The 21,118-nt window shown below is 44.2% G+C and overlaps 1 protein-coding gene across 2 annotated transcripts in view; it reads left to right on the plus strand.

Annotated features, from left to right (window-relative positions):
- Positions 1-2,915: 2,915 nt before the first annotated feature.
- The window catches only part of LOC119655516 (invertebrate-type lysozyme 3-like), a 53,611-nt gene continuing 35,408 nt past the window's right edge, over positions 2,916-21,118 (plus strand). Inside the window, exon 1 of one of the 2 annotated variants that reach the window (XM_038061424.1) lies at positions 2,916-3,189. In XM_038061424.1, the coding sequence (XP_037917352.1) occupies positions 3,102-3,189 (88 nt within the window). In that variant the 5' untranslated portion in view covers positions 2,916-3,101. The remainder of the gene's footprint in view (positions 3,190-21,118) is intronic. The other variant, XM_038061425.1, reaches the window with a different exon arrangement.

Consider the following 21,118-nt stretch of genomic DNA (forward strand, 5'->3'; position numbering starts at 1 on the left):
GAGAGGAGGCACACAAGCAATTGCGTGGCCGCCTAAAGGAAGCCATTCGGAGGAGCAAAAAGAACTGCTTCAAACAGCTGTGCGACCATGCCGACATAAACCCTTGGGGCGAGGCTTACAGAGTGGTGATGAGAAGGCTGCGGAAATCACCCCAGGTGACCTGTCCGCGCCTCCTGAAGCAGATTGTTACCACTCTGTTCCCTCACCACGAAAATAGGGGAAGGCAAATTTTTGTCCAGCCAAATGACGGCATAATACCGTCTGTAACTGTGGAGGAGCTGCGGGAAATATGTGGTAGGTTCGGTGACAACAAGGCCCCAGGTTTGGATGGCATCATCAACCGAGCTTTGAAACTGGCAGTGAAGACTAGGCCCGACCTTTTCGCCAACACCTTCGAGGCGTGCCTAAAAGAAGGAATATTCCCTGCCCAGTGGAAAAAGCAAAAGTTGGTGTTGCTTCCGAAGGCTGGCAAGCAACCTGGAAACCCAGCGTCGTATCGTCCTATCTGCCTGTTGGTTACAATGGGGAAGATGATGGAGAAAGTCATCTACAACAGACTCCTGCCCATCGTCGAAGCCAGCAATGGTTTGTCGGAACGCCAGTTTGGTTTCCGACGCGCCCACTCTACGGTGGACGCAATTGGCATGATGGTAAACCTGGCAAAAGGTGCACTGATTTCTGGCGGCTGCTGTGCCGTGGTGGCGTTGGATGTCAAAAACGCATTCAACTCGGCCAACTGGAATAGAATTAAACGGGCGTTGGCTGACATAGGTGTCCCCGGATACTTAGCGAATTTGGTGGAAAACTACCTCTCAGAGAGGACTCTCTGGTACGGGACGGATGAGGGCCCCAAAGAGTACATTGTCACAGTCGGGGTACCACAGGGATCGGTACTTGGTCCCCTGTTGTGGAATATCATGCGTAATGGGGTGCTTGCTCTTCCCGTCCCAGAGGGGACTACGATTGTCGGCTTTGCTGATGACCTAGCTGTGGTTGTTGCAGCAAAACACCCAGAAGATGTGGAGGTTTACGCAACGGAAACAGTGAGAGCGGTAAAGTCCTGGCTAGAAAAGGCCGGGCTGACCTTGGCGGACGCGAAAACGGAAGCGGTCTTGATAACGAAACGCAGGAAAAATAATACTGTAAAAGTGGAGGTCGGTGGACATACGGTGGTATCAAAGCCGGCTATCAAATACCTGGGGGTAATAATTGACACCAAATTGAGTTTTAGGGAACACCTAGAGTATGCATGCCAAAAGGCAGCCAGTGCCACCACGGCACTTGCAAAAATGTTGCCAAACATTGGTGGGCCGAAACATTGCCGGAGGTTGGTGCGCTCCATCCTGCTCTACTCGTCGCCTGTGTGGGCAGAGCCGCTTGCAAACTCTCAGAGACGGAAGGAGGTGAACTCGGTTTACCGGCGGATGGCTTTGAGGGTTTGCAGTGCTTTTAGAAGCACATCAGATGAGGCAGTATTGGTGGTGGCAGGCATGATCCCGGTTGACATTCTGGCCAAAGAAATGAGTGTCCTGTACAATGCAAGACATATGGAGGGGCATGCACAGCGTCGAAATGCGGCAAGGTCAAAGTCGCTTGATCTCTGGCAACGCAGATGGGACGAGCCTGCGAAAGGTCGGTGGACGCACAGGCTCATTCCCAACATTAGGGTGTGGCTTGAGCGAAAACATGGGGATACCAACTACCACATTACCCAGTTCCTCACAGGACACGGTGGTTGCTACAGGCAGTATCTGCACCGCTTTGGGTTGGATGATTTTCCGAACTGTCCCAGATGCGATGGCATACCGGAGGATCCAGAGCATGTGATGTTTCACTGCCCACGATTTGCGATGGAGAGAAGGAGTTTAAACCAGGTGCTGGGCAGGAGCGGGACCCCGGAGAGCTTGGTTACTGAGATGCTGGAGTCCGAGGAGAAGTGGCTTGCGGTTAGCTATGCAATCATCCAAATGCAGGAGGAGTTGCTGAAAGAACAAAGAAGGAGGAAAGCTGCAAATAGGAGAAGGATGAGTGCCTAAGAGCAAACCTACCCCGCGAAGTAATACCTCAATGGTGGTCCCGCGGGGCTGGGGCTGGAGAGACCGGGGGTGGTTTTTAGTGGGTGTGAATCCCACACGCGCCTGCTGTTGTTCCGTCGTTCGGGCGGCGGACGTGTTTTTCTAAGATTTTCCACCTCCGTGTACGCAAAAAAAAAAAGGTACAATCCGGCATTTGCCGAGATAGTGATAACTCGGAAAAAAAAAAGTAATAAGTAAGTTGTACGAAGGTTTTTAAATAGAGAAGGATTGTAGGTTTCTCGAAAGTTATGGAAGCCGATGAAATACATCATCAGAAACTGACAACGATAATGCGTGCGAATTTAGTTTTCAGGTGAAAAAAAAAACTGTCTGTTGATATTTGGTAATAAAATTTGATATCATTAGCTTTGCAAACGGAGTAGTTTTGGGCACTGTTAAGTAGGTTGTCTCTGAGATTAGGCGTCCAAACATGAGAGGGGGATATAAAATTCAATTATAAATCATCCAACAAGAAAAGAGGGTTGTGAATAAAATATTTTATAGTTTGGAGAACCAACATCCATGTTGATTGGGAATTCACGCTAATTAGCATTGCTATACTAATTAATGGCGCTACCTACATCATTCGTGGTTTCGAACTTTGCATCAATCGCAGTATAAACTTCAAAACTAGTTGAAAAGCAATAAGATAACCACGTCGTCGAGTTCAAGTATTATAATCGCAATTGTCAGCCTCACATCATAGTCAGCATGGAATCGATGACGCTAACCAATTCTGGGGAGTATTCCTAGCCACTAGCGAATTCTCTATCTTAAGAAAGTGGGAGCTGGTCAAACTAGTATTTCTTTACTCCCACCGCCTTCGGGTTCCGCAACCAGCACCTCTATTCTGGCCGGCGGACGAGCATACTGCAGAAGTATTAAAAGCCCTATCAGTCGGTTAGTCATAGTTAGTTCCTACTCGACGGAGATTTTAACGTCTGTGAAGAAAAGATATTCTGAAATCAGCAGCGCCTGCAACTGATTCTGTTTCGAGTGTTCAAGAAGTTTTTGTGTTAATTCGAAATGTTTGTCAAAGTCGCCTTGATTTGTGTCCTCGCAGTTTTGGCTATCAACAGGTGCCAAGCGGATGTCTCCCACGTAGTTCCATCAGGTACGTACTAAGATCTAGAACACTTCTTCGGGTACCTCTTGTGCTGGGTCTGTAACGTGGAGAGGTGTATCTAGTATCTGATACTAAAGTTGCAATTCAAGAGATTGCAGGCAGATCTGAACTTTCACCTCCCGGGCGTGAGGCTGAAACTGCAACAGTGAATGGGAGGCTGATTTGCGCAGTCTGATGAGTAGATGCGCGGATCAGATCGGGTTTAGTGACTTATAAAATTAGCACGTTTCGTGTGCTATCATCATCCACTGAGCAATCTCGAGTTAAGGTCAACTAATTAGCCTTTTTTCACACGATTTTGATCGCTTCTTGCTTGATATGCACCAGGAAGTTTATTTATGGTCGTTGGGTTTTTACACTTGATTTATTCGATTGGCTGAAACGCGGAAATTAGAGTTTTTTATCCCAACAATGGAAACTGTGACGTAGAGCACGATCATATTTTTATCTGTTTACGTTTACACTTGATATTTGCCTCATTAAGTCAGGAATATATTATAATTTTCATAGTATTGTTTGTAGATATTCAAAACGATGAGCGAACTTGTTTCCGCATTACTCTCGTCCGCATCTGTTCCGGATATGAGAATGAGTAAGCGACCAAAAAGGATTGACTATGGATTTAGGCAATAACCAACTTTTTTCGTTCATTGATGGGTGGTTCGACAAATAATGCATAAATATTGTTTGTATTGTCGCCTCGCTATTTCGTGTGGGTCCAAATAAAAAAAAAAAAAAATAATAATTCATCAATAAAAATGCAGATTTGAAATTGAAAAGAAGATTCTTTGGAAAAATGAGATGATTTTAATTCTTTCTTTTCATAAACGACATATTTTGAGAAATGATTCACAAAAACCAGACCATAAAACAGTATCTGAAAATCCCAAAAGCTAAACTTCATGGGACAATATTTTGCCAAATTATTCAAATGCAACCGTTTTATTGCACCAGTCTGATTTTTGAATTCAAAACAGTACTTTTTAAGGTTTTGTTTGCAAAACAAAACCTTATTAAAATCGGTTCAATATCTACCTCCAATGTCTGTCTGTCCGTCTGTCTGTCTGTTTTTTTTGAGGAGGTGGAAATCTTCAAAAGACACTGGTCTGGACACACCAGCGTGTGGGATTTTTACCTACTAAAACCATCCCAGACTTCCTCCTTGCTCCGCGGAACCACCATAAGGTATTACATCACGGGGCGGAGTCAGCTCACTCCAGCTTAATCCCATTTCTTCTATACGCGGCGCACGTGACCGCGCTTTTCTCCTTTCCTCTGCCTTTCGCAATTTATCTTGAATAGATGCGACCATGGAGTTGACCGCATCCCAATTCTCTTGATGTGCTAGCATTTTAGGCACCAGATTTTCTGGTATCAGCACCTCTCCTAGCGTCTCCTCTAGATTCCTCCTTTCTTCCACAGATCTCGGATAGTGGAAGAATACATGCTCTGGGTCCTCTGGGACTCCATCACAATTTGACCAGTCGGGTGAGGTCTCCAATTTAAACCTGTGAAGGTATTGGAGATATCCTCCATGTCCCGTGAGAAACTGGGTGAGATTATAATTAATCTTACCGTGTCGCCTCTCCAACCACTCCTTGATGGTAGGAATGAGCCTGTGAGCCCACTGACCCTTCCCTGAGCGTTCCCACCGCTCTTGCCATCTATTTATGGATCTCTCCCTCTCATCGTTCTTCGTCTGCAATAAGGGAGAGATTGGCTTCACATGGTATATATTCGCCATCTCATCTGCCAAAATGTCAATCGGCATCATTCCAGAGATGACGAATGTTGCATCATCTGAGACAGTCCTGAAGGCATAGCATACCCTCAGGGCTGTCCTCCTGTAGACTGCATTCAGTTTGCTAGTGTTAACTGACCTCCGCTATGCCTCGCTCCAAACTGGGGTCCCATAGAGCATGATTGGGGTCACCACCCTGGCTATAAGCAACCTAGAGGTATGCCGTGACCCTCCCACGTTCGGCATCATCCTCGCCAGGGCCATACTAGCAGTGGATGATTTATCACAAACATACTGTACGTGTTGCTTATAGCTGAGCTTCCTGTCTATCTCTACCCCCAAGTATTTGATGGTCGGTTTGGAAGTGATGATATGATTCCCGATTCTAACACAGGCGTAATTTCTCTTCCGACGCTTCGTGATGAGGACCGCTTTTGTTTTTCCCTCCGTAAGCGTCAGACCAGAGCTCTCTAACCAGCATTTGACAGCACTGATTTCCTCGCTTGAGTATAACTCACCATCTTCGAGATGTTTTGCGACAACAACCAGTGCTATGTCATCAGGGTAACCCATCACTGTGGCTTCCTCCTGAAGGGGAAGATTAAGTACATCGTTGTACATGATATTCCACAGTAGTGGGCCCAATACGGAGCCCTGCGGGACACCCGCGGAAACAACGTACTCCTGGGGTTTATTATCGGTGTCATACAAGAGCCTCCTTTCAGTTAAGTAACTATCGACGATAGCAGCGAGATAGGTGGGAATACCAACCTTCGCTAGGGAATTGCGTATTAGATTCCAATTTGCCGAATTGAATGCATTTTTCACGTCCAGGGTTACTCCCACGCAATATTTGCTGATACCACCCTTTCCGTGGATTGTATCTTCGGCCAAGCCAGTAACCAATTTGATGGCATCAATGGTTGATCTGACTTTTCGGAACCCATACTGCTGATCTGAAAGGCCGCCTTGGATCTCAACAACCGGGAGTAATCTATTATAGATTACCCACTCTAAGATATTCCCCATCGTGTCCAAAAGACATGTGGGTCGGTATAACGATGGTTCACCTGGAGGTTTACCAGGCTTAGGCAGAAGTACTAACTTCTGTCGCTTCCATGCTGCTGGAAATATTCCTTCGGTCATGCACGCTTCAAACAACTCAGCGAACCTATCCGGCCTGGATTTCATGGCAAGCTTAAGGGCCTTATTCGGTACTCCATCCAGGACCGGCGCTTTATTGTTAGCTATTCTACCGCAGATCTCCAGCAGCTCGTCTCTGGTGACTGGCGGGATTGCCGTCACATTCAGAGGTGGTTTGTGTGTGTCGGTGCTCTCCTCTTGCTGGGGGAATAACCCCTGGATGATTTTCAGCAAGAGGGTGGGACACGTGATCTGCGGAGATGGACGGCCTCTGAATCGTCCCATCACGATTCCATAAGCTCTCCCCCCACGGATTTATGTCCGTTTCTGAGCAGAGCTCCTTAAAGCATTTTCTCTTGCTACGCTGGACGGCGAGCTTGAGAGTTTTGTGGGCTGCCTTATAGGCGCACTCTTTCTGCCCCTGATCGACTCTACCTACCGCTCTTCTGGCTCGGTGGCAGGCTGGTCGAAGACCGGTCAGTTCAGCATTCCACCAGTAGTTTGGTCTTCTACGGGGGAATGAGCTACTCCTAGGCATGGATGCGTCACATGCTTTGGCGATGCATTGAGCCAAATGGACGGCTCTTTCCGTGGAGGCGCCTGCTTTATTAGGTTGATCTAGCCACAATTCTATGAAGGTCTGCTCATTCAAAGATTTTGCACATGTCTCAAAGAAGATTGCCTGGTGATCGCTGTGGGTGTAGGTTTCTCTGACGCACCAGGATATACCACTCATCAGCGAAGGGCCGACAAAGGTCAGGTCTACAACTGAGCCTGACCCCCCTTTCTGGAAGGTGTTTACAGCACTTTCCTTAGCCAAAACTATGTCCATCTGCGCGAAAGCTTCTATTATCCGTCTGTCTGTTTGTCCGTCACAAGCACTTTTCTCAGAAACGGCTATACCGATTAGCACGAAATTTGGTGAGAAGGTAGGAACTGTGGACCCCCAGACATGTGTCTGTCCGTCACAAGCACTTTTCTCAGAAACGGCTATACCGATTAGCACGAAATTTGGTGAGAAGTTGGGAATTGTGGACCCCCAGACATGCAGTGAGTGACATCCTTCTACGTTGAGATTTAGGGGGAGTCTCCATACATGTAAAAGGGAGGTGTAAAAATTTTTTTCACCGAATATAGTCATGTGGGGTATCAAATAGCTCGATTAATACTTTTCGAAGTCAGTCTTAGTTTTGAGATTTATTAGAAAGGCGGGGAGTGGGAGGGGTCGAAAGTGATGATTTTTTTAACGGACCCATTCTCAGAAAGTACCCAACTGAAAAATCTGAAAAAAATAATGAAGCTGCCTCTATATGGTGCCCAGGCATGGCTACGTTCAAATGGGATAGTTTTACACTCAAATATACTCACAGAAGAAGCAAACAAAACCTTTCATACCTGAAGCGCCCAGCTTCCAGTTTCCCGACTTGTTTATTTGTTGAATCAGTACAATTTCAATTGATTATTCATTCAGCATATGGACTAGTTGGACATGTCCCCAGCTCCACTGAATATAAAGCAGGTTCGCGTGTATTGTCTACATATGGCTTATCTATTCTCAGGTTAATGAGGTTACAAGAGATCCGGAGCTCTGGTTTATTTTGTTGGATATTTTTGGAGTTTTTTTTGGCAATACCCGTAAGCACCCATTTTCCTGCATCATGCGTGGATTGACAATGTCTTGATTCCGATCAATTAACATAGTTTTTGAATGCTTTGATAATCTGGTATAAGATAGCTGGGTTTTGTGGAAATGTCTTACTGGGAATAACCCTGTTATTTGAGAATTATTTGGGTTGGTGCTATAAAATTGGGAGTTAGGGAAGAATACCACCGCTTTCTACGCGAGTCTGTCCTTCTACATAAGATTTCGGAATTCTGCCCTTATTTTCAAAAAGTTGACTTATTCAGTTCGTTTATACGGGGGTCTGTTGGATTTTGGTTCAGCAGGGTTGCTTATTTATTATAAGCAATTAAATGCTATATCAGTATTATCTTATTGGGTGTTAAGGCTCATACAATAATTTGTTTTATTTTCACATGCACTTTTGTTAAATGACCTTAATTGATGGCCATATTCGTTGCTTCTCACTAATTAATATACTTGACCCATTATTTGAAGTCTATTTAATACTGCTTAGCATTATTGATAAGACCAACAAGCATTGTAAACAAATCTCACTGTTTATTAGGCGGTTAATCCCCAGAGACATATTTAAATAAATCAGAGACTGTAAGTGAATGTGGGAATATAACTGCTACTACTAATTTGTGAGAGGGATTAAGCTTGGGAGTCATATGGGTATGCCAGTTATATAATTCGCTTTATATGAGATACCGATCACCATTTCTCTTTTTATTAATTAAAACTCAACGAAGACTCCATCGCTTGAAGTAATTTGTATTCGGCATATATCGATATTTCGGGAACAACTTGTTCTCTTCTTCAGTGCCAGGTGTATTAAAAGTAGGGAGCAAGTTGTTCCCGAAATACCTGCTTGGAACTGTGATGAATCTGGAGCTGGTGTTCGACACCTTTGCTCCCCTTTTCGCTGTGGACATTGTTGTCCATCTTTACTCTGGTTGGTTATCGTTCCTCTTTTTTATCTTATACTAGTTATAAATTACTTACAATACTAATAATAATAATAATTTTATCTTAACTAACTTTAACTTAACTAATTTTATCTTAACTAACAATATTAACAATACTACTTTATAATACTAATTACCTTAAAATACTATACATTCTTACAATACTAATGCTCTTAAGCTAGGATAAGTTTCTTTTTTCTGTTTTTCTGTTTTTAAGATATTTAAAGTTTTATTCTTGTGGGAATCAATTTTTTGGAATAATTTCAGGGCTTTATCTTTAATATACTTATCTATGGTTTCTAATCTTAGATCGCTATGTATATCTAGGTTTCTTATATAATGCGGGACATTGAAAATTTTTCTTACAGCTATATTCTGACATATTTGCAGTTGTTTTTTATATGTCTTACATGTTTGGTAAAAAATACTGCTCCCGTATAGCAGAGATGGGCGAATTAATTGTTTATAAATTAAAAGTCGATTCTTAATGTTTAGATTCTTAGATCTAGTTAAGGGGTAAAGGGATTTCAGCGTACCTGTGCATGCATCTCTTTTCAACTTTATGTGTTTTCTCCAATTTAGTCTGCTGTCGAAAGTCAGTCCTAAATATTTCGCGGTTGGTTTCCAATCGATGGGCTGATTTTCGATTTGGATTTTTCCCGGTTTCTGTTCTCTCTTTCTTGTGATGAAGATTGCCTGGGTCTTCTCCGGGTTTATTTTTATCTTCCACTTTTTGAAGTATTCCAACATTGTGTTGGTTGCCTTCTGAAGATTGCTAGTGATGAGGCGTGCCTGTTTCGATGTGTGGAAGAGGCATGTGTCGTCCGCGAATAAGGAGATCCCTGTGAAGCGGTTAAATTGTCTTGGAATGTCTGCCGTGAATACTGTGTATAACAGCGGGGAAAGCGGCGATCCTTGGGGTACTCCTGCCTCTATTCTTTTTTCCGTTGATTGGTGCCCCTCCAGTGCCACCCTAAAACTTCGATCTGCAATAAATGATTGGATCAGTCTTATCATAGAATCAGATATTTTAAATTTCTTTAGTTTGGCTACGAGCCCTGCGTGCCAGACTTTATCGAAAGCTTTCGATATATCGAACATTATTAGTCCGATCGATTTCCGCTTGTTCAAACCACTGCGAATGTGCTGGACTACTCTGGCCAGTTGAAGCTCGCATGAATGATCTCGTTGGAATCCGTATTGTTCCTCTGGGATGATGTTGAGCTCGTTGAGTTGATCCTGCAGTCTGCTCCGTATTACCCTTTCTGCAATTTTTCCAATTGTTGGAAGTAGGCTGATGGGTCTCCAGTTCTGTGGGAAGGTTGGGTTCTTTCCCGGCTTCGGCAGAAGGATGATGATGGATTTTTTCCATGCTTTTGGATATGTTCTGAGACGGAGTACTGCATTTATTACTGCGGTGATTGATTCGGCGATGTTATTCGGTGCATTCTTGATGCATTCGTTTGTAAGCATATCCCATCCTGGGGCTTTTTTGCTGCTTAGTCCATGAATGATGGTTTGGACTTCTACCTGATCTGGTTGCAGTTCCCAGTCTTCTCTTCGTGTGGAGTCATCTTGTGTCTCTGTTTCTGACTCGTACTCTTCTTCAGATTCGTCGTCCGATGCGGTGTTCTCCCTGAACTGGAGTTCGAGTGAGTCCGCGAACGCTTCGGCCTTTCCCTCTTTATAAAATTCAAGGCCATTGGAACCATGAATTGTAGGCATTTGCCTTCTCGAGCCTCTTTTAAAATATTTGCTGAGCCGCCAGAAGTTGTTGCTTCCCGGCTCTAGATTTTGGAGAAAGTATTCCCACTGTTCGTTTCTGAATCGGTCAATGTCATCTCTGATAACGTTAGTGAGCCGATTCGCTTCTCTTTTCAGATTGGGATCTCCTGTCATTCTTCCTCTTTTTCTGATGCGATTTCTCTCCCTTATTCTATCTTTAATATTTCTTGGGAGCCGGAAGTAATGTTGGTCGTTTACTTCTGTCTCCGTTGAGCTCTTCTGCTTGGCTGAAGTTAGTTGGACGGTTAGGTTTTGAATCTCTATCTCTACCTGCTCCGAAGTTTCTAGTTTTGAGGTTGTGGTGTATTGTCTTAGAATATGGCTGTAGGTGTCCCAGTTGGTTGTTTTTATCATTTTCGGCGGATTTTCAATATATAAGTTGTATATTGAAAATAACACCGGTTTGTGGTCCGACGAGAGGTCGTCCAACACGTTGATTGTGATGTGGTTGCTGTAATTCTTTGTAATAGCCACATCGATTATGGTGCCGGTTGTGCTGCGTCCATAATGTGTTGGTTCCTCTGGTGCGTGAATAGTTGCTTCGTTTCCGTTTAGGAAAGCGAGCAGTTCTCTCCCCGCTTTGGTGTTTCGGGTTGCTCCCCAGTCTCGATGACGCGCGTTCAGATCCCCGGCGAGAAAAGTCGGTTTGTCCTCGTTGAGTAGCAGTTGAAGGTCCTCTGAAAAATTATCTGCTGATGGTGGACGGTAGGCTGATATAATTTTTATATCAGCTGGTCCTGTCCTTGCCTCGATGACTGTAGCTTCCATTCCAGTAATGAGTGGTGTTTCCAGGCGGTGATGCTCGATGCTTCTCTTAATGAGGACTGCGGTTCCTTCTCCACGGCCAGTAAGTCGGCCGTTTCTATATATGTCGTAGTTGGGTACTTTAAGTGGGTCTGTTGGTTTGAGGAACGTTTCCTGGATGAGTAGTATATCTACTTCTGCCTCGTAAAGGAATTCTTTCAATTCTCCCATTTTTCCTTTTACGGAATTTGCGTTCCATGAGATAATGTTAAGCTTAATGCTTACCATGGTGGATCTTAGTTGGGTTGCCTAGAGGGAGCTGAGAGCTAAACAGGTTTTGGATCATTTTAGTCATCATTGACTCCATCATGTTTTGTATCTGTGCTTGCATGCTGCTCAGCACTTGATCCATTTGCACAGGCTTCGGGTTCGCTGAGGAAGAGGGAGTTTTTGGAGCTGTTGGAGTTTTTCCTGTCGGTTTGTTGATTGGTTGTGTTACCTGTGGTACCTGTGGAGAAGAATTGGATTTCGCCATCTGGGCGAAGGTTTTTTTAATGTTTTTAGGGTTTTTTGGACATCCGCCGTAGCTGGCTGGATGATCTCCTTTGCAGTTGGTGCAGGTTGCCTTCTGCTCCTGCTTCCTCTCGCATTTGGAAAAGTGATGCGATCCTTCGCATTTAACGCAACGTGCGTCAGCGAAACAGTTGTTCGCAGAGTGTCCAAACTGCTGACAGTTATGGCACTGCGATTGGCAAGTCCTCGGTTTTTGGGACTCGATTTTCACGATCAGGTGGCAGATCGATTTGACATTGTATATGCCGGTTTCGTTTTTCGGCATTAACACCTTTAGTAGTCTGGAGGGCCCGTTCTTCATTTTTATGAAGAAGCACTCTATAGGATGGAAGCCCTGATCCTCAAGGTCTTCCTTTACATCTTCGGGCGCTATTCCCTCGAGCCCCCGGATTATGATGTTTATGTTCTTCTCTTCTGGGAGAAGATATGTGTGGAATTGAATTCCACTTTCTCTAAAGAATTTAGTGATCTTCCGGTGGTCGCTCGGTTGCTCTGGAGTTATTCTCACTCCCAGGTGAATCCTCCTCGCGTGAAGGATAATAATTTTCCTTTTCCGCAACTCTTTCTCAATGGCTGGCCATTTTGATGGCTGCCTTAGAATCACGGGTACCGTGCCCTTTTCGGCTTCTTTAGCCTTAGGACTTTTTTGTCCTGAAGGCTTTGGCTTTTCCGGTGACTTCACTACGGTTTTTTTAAAAAAAGTGGGCGGAAGAGTTGGCACTGGTTTCGGTGGCGGCAGAGGTGGAAAGTCTACATCTTCCTCCTCCTCGGCCGCGGTGTTGTCCGTGTTGTCGGTGGACATTTCCTCTTCCGATGACGAGTTACTTTCCGAGTCCGACACTTGTGGACTCTCGATGCGCAAACGCTTGCGGTTTTCTTTTTTCTCCCTGTTTTGCAGGTCTATTGACTCCTGCAAGCTTTTAATGAGGGCTGTCAGACCCTCGTTCTGCTTCCGCTGCTCCTCTATCTCAATTTTCGCAGCGGCTAGCTGTTTATTAATTTCATCCAGACTGCGTTGCAGACTGGCGATTAGTTTTTCTTGGGATTGGTCCGATAGTAATCGGACCTCTGGGGCTTTCTGGGCCCTCGTCTCCATAACGATTTCTGCTGAAAATATTTTCTACCCACAAAAACTTAACACTATCCACGCTTATCACTAAAGGGTACCTAAAAGATAACCACTCCTGAAAAAAGAAAATAAATTTGTAATTAGCAATTCTCAAAAACTTTTACCACTCTGCTGCTGTCCAAAGACGTCTGCTGCGTTCGGCTGATCTCTCAAGAATTTTCGCGAAATATCGACATATGCCGAATATAAATTACTTCTAGCGACAGAGACGGTGCAAGCACGCATTGATTGTAGATTATTATGTCTACTTATCTCTGACCTCATCACACTCTCTATGTTTTGCCAGCTTATACTGACCTTATTCGGACTAGAGGGGGAATCACCCGACCTTAATCGGATATTCTTTTAAACACCATCAGCGTAGTCGCTTTTTTCATCAATCCTCGTCAGACATTGTATCATTTTGTTAATGTCGCCGTGCCATCTGGGAATCTACTTCTCAATATTAGAAATCAGCGCGATTGTCCAACCCATCCGCTATTTCATGACTTTATCATTCTACTAATCTTCTTTTTCTTCAGCCTTTGTCCCGTTCACAAGCGGGGTCGGCTCGTCGTGATCGGCTTCGCCATTTGGCTCTATCGAATGCCTGATCTGGGTGCAATCTCGAGGCTTTCAAATCCCCATCCACCGTATCAAGCCACCGTTGTTTAGGTCTGCCGTTTGGTCGTTTACCATCGACTTCGATGTTCAGACCAATCTTTGCAAGTGAATTCTCGTATGTTAATCGATCCAACAAATGCCGCCTCGGAAGGTTCCCAGATTCAACTTCCATGAGGCAGATTTCCAGGTTCTGAATAATTTTCTTAAAGCAGTTGACTGGAGCGGTGCGTTAGAAAATTTATCATGCAAGCAGCCTGTTTAAGTATGTCATGACTTTTTGAAAAATCTTCCTGCCTGTTTCGCTCCCGTTTCTCATCTGAGCCTGCATAAATACTCGGACTCACTGTATATGTATATCTACTTGTATCTTGAGAGGATGCTTGGGACTGACGGGAAGCACCCACTTACATCAGGTCTTCGCTTTGGACCAAGAGCCACCACTCCACTGCAGGAGGCTTCTTCTGGCGGCCAAAGAGCTTCCTAGATTAAAGAAAGGAATCCTAACACCTATCAACTGGTGATGCAAAACCCAGATGTTGGCGATGGTTTATCCTCGATCTATAAGTCTTTCCGAAATTTATTCGATACTGTAATTCTCAACGTTATTCCCACAACCTATAACAAGGTTCAGGTTATCCTGTTGTATGACTCGGGTGGCGCATGGCTGCTTGACGTACGTCTGTGGACGGCCTTAAATAAAAGGGTTTTCTGGTCTTTGCGTCGGACGCTGCTTTCATGAGGGATGGGTCTGCTTGCGCTATAGTTGGTCCTGAGTATCACAGTATCTAAATAAAATAAAATACAATTGATTTTTTCAATTAAAATTGACAATGATGTTTAGCATGTTTCACATCTTTTTTTGAAAGTGAGTACATTCCTGGCTGCTGGACTTTTTGTCGTTCTTCAGGCCATTAATGTGGCCTTCAGAACAAACTGCGTCATCGTATCACCTAGTGGGTAAATTTCATTCCCTTGCTTCTGACTCCTTTTTTCAAGTTAGTGAAAATTCTATGGTGCTCGGCTAAACGAACTCGCCCATGTTGAAACTGGTAAGGCTCTGGGGTTTGGTCCAATCAGATTGGTCGAAACCTCCCGTAGGGTTGTTCTTAAAGCCATTCAGGAACACTGCAATAGAGAATGGAAGGATGACTTTCTGGCAAATTCATGGGTCAAAAAAGCATTTTTCTCTAACATTCACGCAACTCTACCTATAATTAAACCGGAAGCCACATGTACACCTACATTTTCCGTAGAAAAATTACTGAATCGTCTTCAGACCAATCAAATATAAAATAAGTTTTTCTCTATGGCAACATAGACTCGGATAAATGTAACATTTGCAAGATTAGGGAAACGAACGAACACATAATTCTTTGGTCTAAGGATTATGCCCGGTTTCGTGTCAAGTGTAGATTGTATAAAAAGTTTTTAACCTTAAATAGATCTTCTTGCGAAGAGGTCAGTTCATTATTGATGTCCTTTTATATTTTTTTAAGGAGGCTAGAGTCAGATTATAATACATATGGGTTCTTTTACATTTAACAGCACAGCATTTCCTACCCTCTCTTTCCTTTTCTCTGCATGGACTTATCCATACCCCTCGGCGCTTCAACGGTTCGCTGTGGTTAATAGAATCGCGGAGAAGTACCTGTTCCAGATCGTGTCAGCTACCTTTTGACTACCGAACAGTCTCTACGTAATCGTGTGTCAAGTTTCTACCGGCTTTTCCATTTTGGGCTGTAACCCGTTTGGATGGAAGCAGTCACCAGTCGGTTCGGCCAATTTGAATGGAAACCGAGCCAGATGTTCTGGATCTTAACACTCTTATACCCTGGATTCTATTATATAATGCATCCTGTTTTTCGGATCTCAACACTTGGTATAGTGGAACCAAAACGCATTCTGTTTCATTGTTATCAAACAATGATGGTGACTTAAGCACTAACCCATTTCAATCATTTAATTAAATATAATCAAAATCAATTTAATTATTATCAACTTAATAACGACTAAACGTTGACAACCTAAAATATTAATGACTAACAGTTGTCATGCTTGCAGCATGTGTCCAGCCTGTTTGGGTAGACTCTGACACTAAAGTGTTTGTAAGTATTTCGGCTCGATAATAAAGAATCAATCTTAATAAATACGTGTTTGTCCAAGAACGATAGTTAGTTAGTTTAGTTAACTGGGGGGAGCCGTAGCTCCGAGCACTCAAGCCATTGTTAGTCCCATTGTACTATCCCCGTAAGTTGCCTATTAAATGACTTCCCGACTGCGGTGTTCGTAAGTTTTAGCGAATCTTAGAACATTCTCCAGAGGCAGAGAGTGTGCACAGCCGAAACCGCTACCCCAATCTTTTCCATATGGTAGTTTAAGGGACAGTGTCCCGTCAAAAGCCCTACTAGGGTTTTCATGTCCCACTTCTTAAGGGACAACAAAAATGCCGCTCTAGTGGCCCTAGGCTCTTTCACAAGGATTTTCGCTTGCCGACAAGAGTCCGAATTTCTCCACTTGGTTGCGTGAATCTTTGCAATTTCACCTTTCAGAGTAGACTTGACAGTAGATGGTCGGATTCCAAGAGCTGGTTCTGGCCCCACCATTGTGGATCCAGACCCTCAGTGAGCCAGTCTGTCAGCCTCCTCATTACCGGCGATGTTAGAGTGCCCCGGCACCCACATCAGGAACGTTTCGTTCAGTCGGCCAAGTTTCAGCAGCACCTGATGACAACTCCACACCAACTGGCTTGATATGTTGTTGCCATTTAGTGCTGATAATGCGGCCCGACTGTCGGAACAGATTCGAATGGTGCGACCCCTCCATTTTTGTCGCATACATTCTCTGCAGCCAATGAAATGGCATATATCTCCGCCTGGAATATGGTCGTCATTTTTCCGAGGGGTCGGGCCAGTTCTATAATCGGATTCTCTGAGAACACCTCTCCATCCTCCATGACTTTTTTTTTTTTTTTTGAGGAGGTGGAAATTTTCAAAAGACTCTGGCCTGGGCACGCCAGAGTGTGGGATTTTTACCCACTAAAACCACTCCCGACTCCCCCCCTACCCCGTGGGACCACCTTTAGGTATTACATCACGGGGCGGAGTTAGCTTACTTTAGCTAGGTCTCCTTCCGTCTACCCGCGGGGTTCGTAACCGCGTCTTCGTCACTTCTTCTGTTTTTCGCAGTTTTTCCTGGATTACAGCGATCATGGAATTGATCGCATCCCAGCCTTCCTGACAGGCTACCATTCTTCGGACAAAATTTTCCGGTGATAGCACTTCACCTAGAGTTTCCTCCAGGTTCCTCCTTTCTTCCACGAACCTAGGATACTGGAAGAAAACGTGCGCCGGGTCCTCTGGGACCGCGCAGTTTGGACAATTAGGCGAGGTGTCCAATTTAAACCTGTACAGGTATTGACGATATCCTCCATGGCCGGTGAGAAACTGGGTGAGATTATAATTGATCTCCCCATGCTTTCTCTCCAGCCACTCCCCGATGGAAGGGATCAACCTGTAAGTCCAACGACCCTTTTCTGACTGGTCCCATCGCTGTTGCCACCTGCTTATGGATCTCTCCCTTTCGGCTTTTTTCACCTGCGATAAGGGAGAGATGGACCTGGTGTTATAAATGTTCATCATTTCGGTTGCCAGGATGTCAATCGGCATCATTCCCGAGATGACGAACGCTGCATCGTCTGAGACGGTTCTGAAGGCAGAACACACCCTTAGGGATGTTCTTCTGTAGACCGCACTCAGTTTATGTGTATTGCCTAAAACCTGCAGTGCTTTTCCCCAAACTGGGACTGCATACAGCATGATAGAGCTCACCACCGCGGGCCTCCTACGTTCGGCATCATCCTTGCCAGAGAAATACTCGTGGTGGATGCTCGTTTACAAGTATGCTCTATGTGCTGCTTAAAATTAAGTCCTCCGTCTATCATCACCCCCAAGTATTTGATGGCCGGTTTGGAAGTGATGATACGATTCCCGATTCTAATGCAGGCGTAATTTCTTTTGCGGCGCTTAGTGATGAGGACCGCTTCCGTCTTTTCCTCCGCGAGTGCCAGTCCAGCACTCTCTAACCAAGCCTTAATAACACTAATTGCTTCGCTTGAGTACAACTCAGCATCCTCGAGATGCTTTGCGACCACAACCAGTGCTATATCATCGGCGTAACCCACCACCGTAGCCTCCTCCGGAACCGGAAGGTTGAGCACATCATTATACATGATGTTCCACTTGTAGTGGGCCCAGTACAGAGCCCTGGGGGACACCCGCGGAGACAACGTACTCTTTGGATCCGTCATCGGTATCATACCAGAGTGTCTGCTCTTTCAAATAGCTATCGATAATAGCGGCGAGGTAGGTGGGAACACCAATCGTCGCCAGAGACTTTCGTATAAGGTTCCAATTGGCCGAGTTAAATGCATTCCTCACATCTAGGGTCACCACCACGCAATATTTGCTGGTACAACCCCTTCCGTGAATTGCATTTTCGGCCAAGCCAGTAACCATTTTGATGGCATCGATGGTTGATCTGGCTTTCTGGAACCCATACTGCCTATCTGAAAGGCCCCCTTGGCTCGCGACGACTGGAAGTAATCTATTATAAATGGCCCGCTCCAACATTTTCCCCATAGTGTCTAGAAGACATATGGGTCTATAGGAGGACGGTTCACCTGGAGGTTTGTCAGCCTTAGGCAACAGCACCAGCTTCTGCCGCTTCCATGGTGCAGGAAAAATACCCTCCGACATGCACGTTTCAAACAGCTCCGCGAACATATCCGGTCTACTTTTGACGGCAAGTTTGAGAGCCTTATTCGGTATGCCGTCAAGACCCGGGGCTTTACTGTCGCCTATTCGACTGCAGATCTCTAGCAGCTCATCCCCGGTGACTGGTGGAATCGGCGTCACATTCAGGGGGCGCTGGAAGGTGTCAGCACCCCCCTCTTGCTGGGGAAATAACCCCTGGATTATTTTCAACAAGAGCATAGGGCACGTGATCTGCGGAGACGATCGGCCTCTGAATCGTCCTGTCACGATTTTATAGGCGCTACCCCACGGATTTATGTTCGCTTCCGAACAGAGCTACTTAAAACATTCCCTCTTACTCCGCTGGATGGCGAGCTTGAGGTTCTTGCGAGCTTCCCTATAGGCATGCTCCTTTTGCTCCTGATCGATCCTACCTATTGCCCTTTGAGCCGTTCGTCTGGCTCTGTGGCAAATCGATCGAAGATTGGCAAGTTCACTATTCCACCAATAATTGGGTCTTCTAGTGGGGAATGAACATCTCCTAGGCATCGACGCGTCACATGCTTTAGAGATGCTCCGTGTGACATGGAGAGCTCTATCCGTGGAGGTGCCTGCTTTGCTAGGCAAGTCTAGCCACACCTCCATGAATGTCTGCTCATCCATCGCTTTGGCAGACCATCCTGGTGTTCCTCTGGATTTCGACTTCTGGGGTGCGGGTCTCCTGCCTTGTGGCTCCATCCTTAGTTCAAAGGTGATTGCCTGGTGGTCGCTGTACATCCTCCATGACTGACCCGTCGGTGAAGATTATTAGGTCTGTAATCTGAAAAGACTCATGGCCACTTGTCGACCATTCTTCTCTTTCGGTGATTACGACAGTGTATGTCTTTTCAAAGACGAATCTGGAAACCATATGATCGGTCGGCATCAGGGCTACCGGATGTTTTTCAAGGAATTTCCAGATAGACGCATGACCGTTTGATTGGCCGCCTTTCCACGCCCCAATGGTATCGAGCCTATATGCGTCGCTGGCCGCTTTCCGTTTCACCTCCAAGTGAATGGGGGGTAAATTTAGGTCCAAGAGCGGTAGTGTGTTTCTGGCAATATAGGATAAGTGCCTGCCATTAGTCCTGTTGGTGCACTTCGTGGGTGGTATCAAGCCCCTATTTTGATAATCTGGACCTTGAAAAGGTGCATTTTGACGGCCATCACAGCCTAATACTGGTTACAAAAATTATTCCGCTCCAAAAGCCCCACCATAAGCTTTATTCCTCGGAACCTTGGGTTCTTAGCTAGAAAAATTACGAAGATTCCCCAGGATTCCGTAGCTTATATAATGACAAAATCTATGAGCGATGTAACGTTTATCTGTTTGTGGATAAAATCGAAAATAGATTGAGGCGGGCCACTTAATCTGATGATCCCCGGAAAGTCTATAAGTACAATATCTATGGCAGAAAAAGAAGATGTGGTATACCCTGCCTGAGGTGTAGGTTAGGACACCAGGGGACAGCTTCTAGGCATATCGAATTGGTGGACCTTGGCGCAAAACCGAGATGTTTGGAGTTGCTTATAAAGGCTTAAGAAACTAAAGGTGACCAATAATGTTCGGAAACAACTGAAAAAAAGTCCCAAGGCTATAACAGTATCTACCTCATAATGGTTTACCGGGAATTAACACACGTAGTGGCAACGCTTTAAATGCGTGAAGTTCATTGGCATCAACCTTCACCATTGCAATCAATGAAAGCCATTAATTGAATTGAAATCCTTGCTTAAATCTGGTCATAAAATATCACTTTAGGGTCGAATGCATCCGTATTGCTTTCATGCATTTACAAGACCACGTATTCAGGTATATGCACATGAGAGCTTCCTCCAACAAAGTTGTTTACAAGGTGTGTCTCTCTACTCGTCCATAAATCGCTTATTCAACTGGTAATAGCAAATATTCCGCACATATCGTGCACCCAAACGACTCCCATGCGTTTAATTCACATTTAAAAATAGCCAGTGATTTTATAGAATCAAAGCGGAGGAGTGTATTTACAGATTACGTTTAATGGACGGGTTCACTTACGACAGTGACTCAAGCAGAGCGACATTGAGTCCAGAGGCGTTTTACCATGATTCAATTTTTGAAAATTAATTCAAAATTCAAAGTGTAAAGAAAAGATATTTTATTGTTTATTGGCACAATTCATTTTTTTTAATATAATACCGAATACCGAATACCGAATTTAAGGAATTTAACTTGAAATTTAATTATAATTAAAGCTTTCTCGCAAATAGCCTAGTTCTCATAGATAAGAATATCTTTTTTGCAAGATGTAAAAACCATTTATAATTGGTATGATCCAATAACGTCTCCAACTTCTAGGAATAATTTTTTTTAATAAATATTTCCATTAATTATGTTTTTTTATACATTTTTCAAATAAATACCGGTCTCGTTCCCAATTCATCAGAATCAGTTATCTAAGCAAATGATGACGATGATCAGAAATATTCCTTAACATTTTCATAAATAATCATTGGTTTTTTTTAGTTTAACTATAAATAAAATCACGGATTTGAATAAAAGTCGCAATCTTTATATGTGGGAACCGGAATTCCAAGTTGTTTGTTGGCGAACAAAATGAAAGATATATTTTGTAAATTATATGACATCTCTAGAAAATGATATGCATTAGGGTGTACTCTAGTTTATCTTGACGTGTTCCATTTATTTAGATCTAGAGAAAATATTAATATTAAAGAGCATCGACTTAATTAATTAATATATGCAGAAATATTCTTCTATCATAAAAATCGTCCAGAGATATTTGACTTATTAATTTACTCCGTGAACTCTTACAA

This window comes from Hermetia illucens, chromosome 4, assembly GCF_905115235.1.
Source record: "Hermetia illucens chromosome 4, iHerIll2.2.curated.20191125, whole genome shotgun sequence".
NCBI lineage: Eukaryota > Metazoa > Arthropoda > Insecta > Diptera > Stratiomyidae > Hermetia > Hermetia illucens.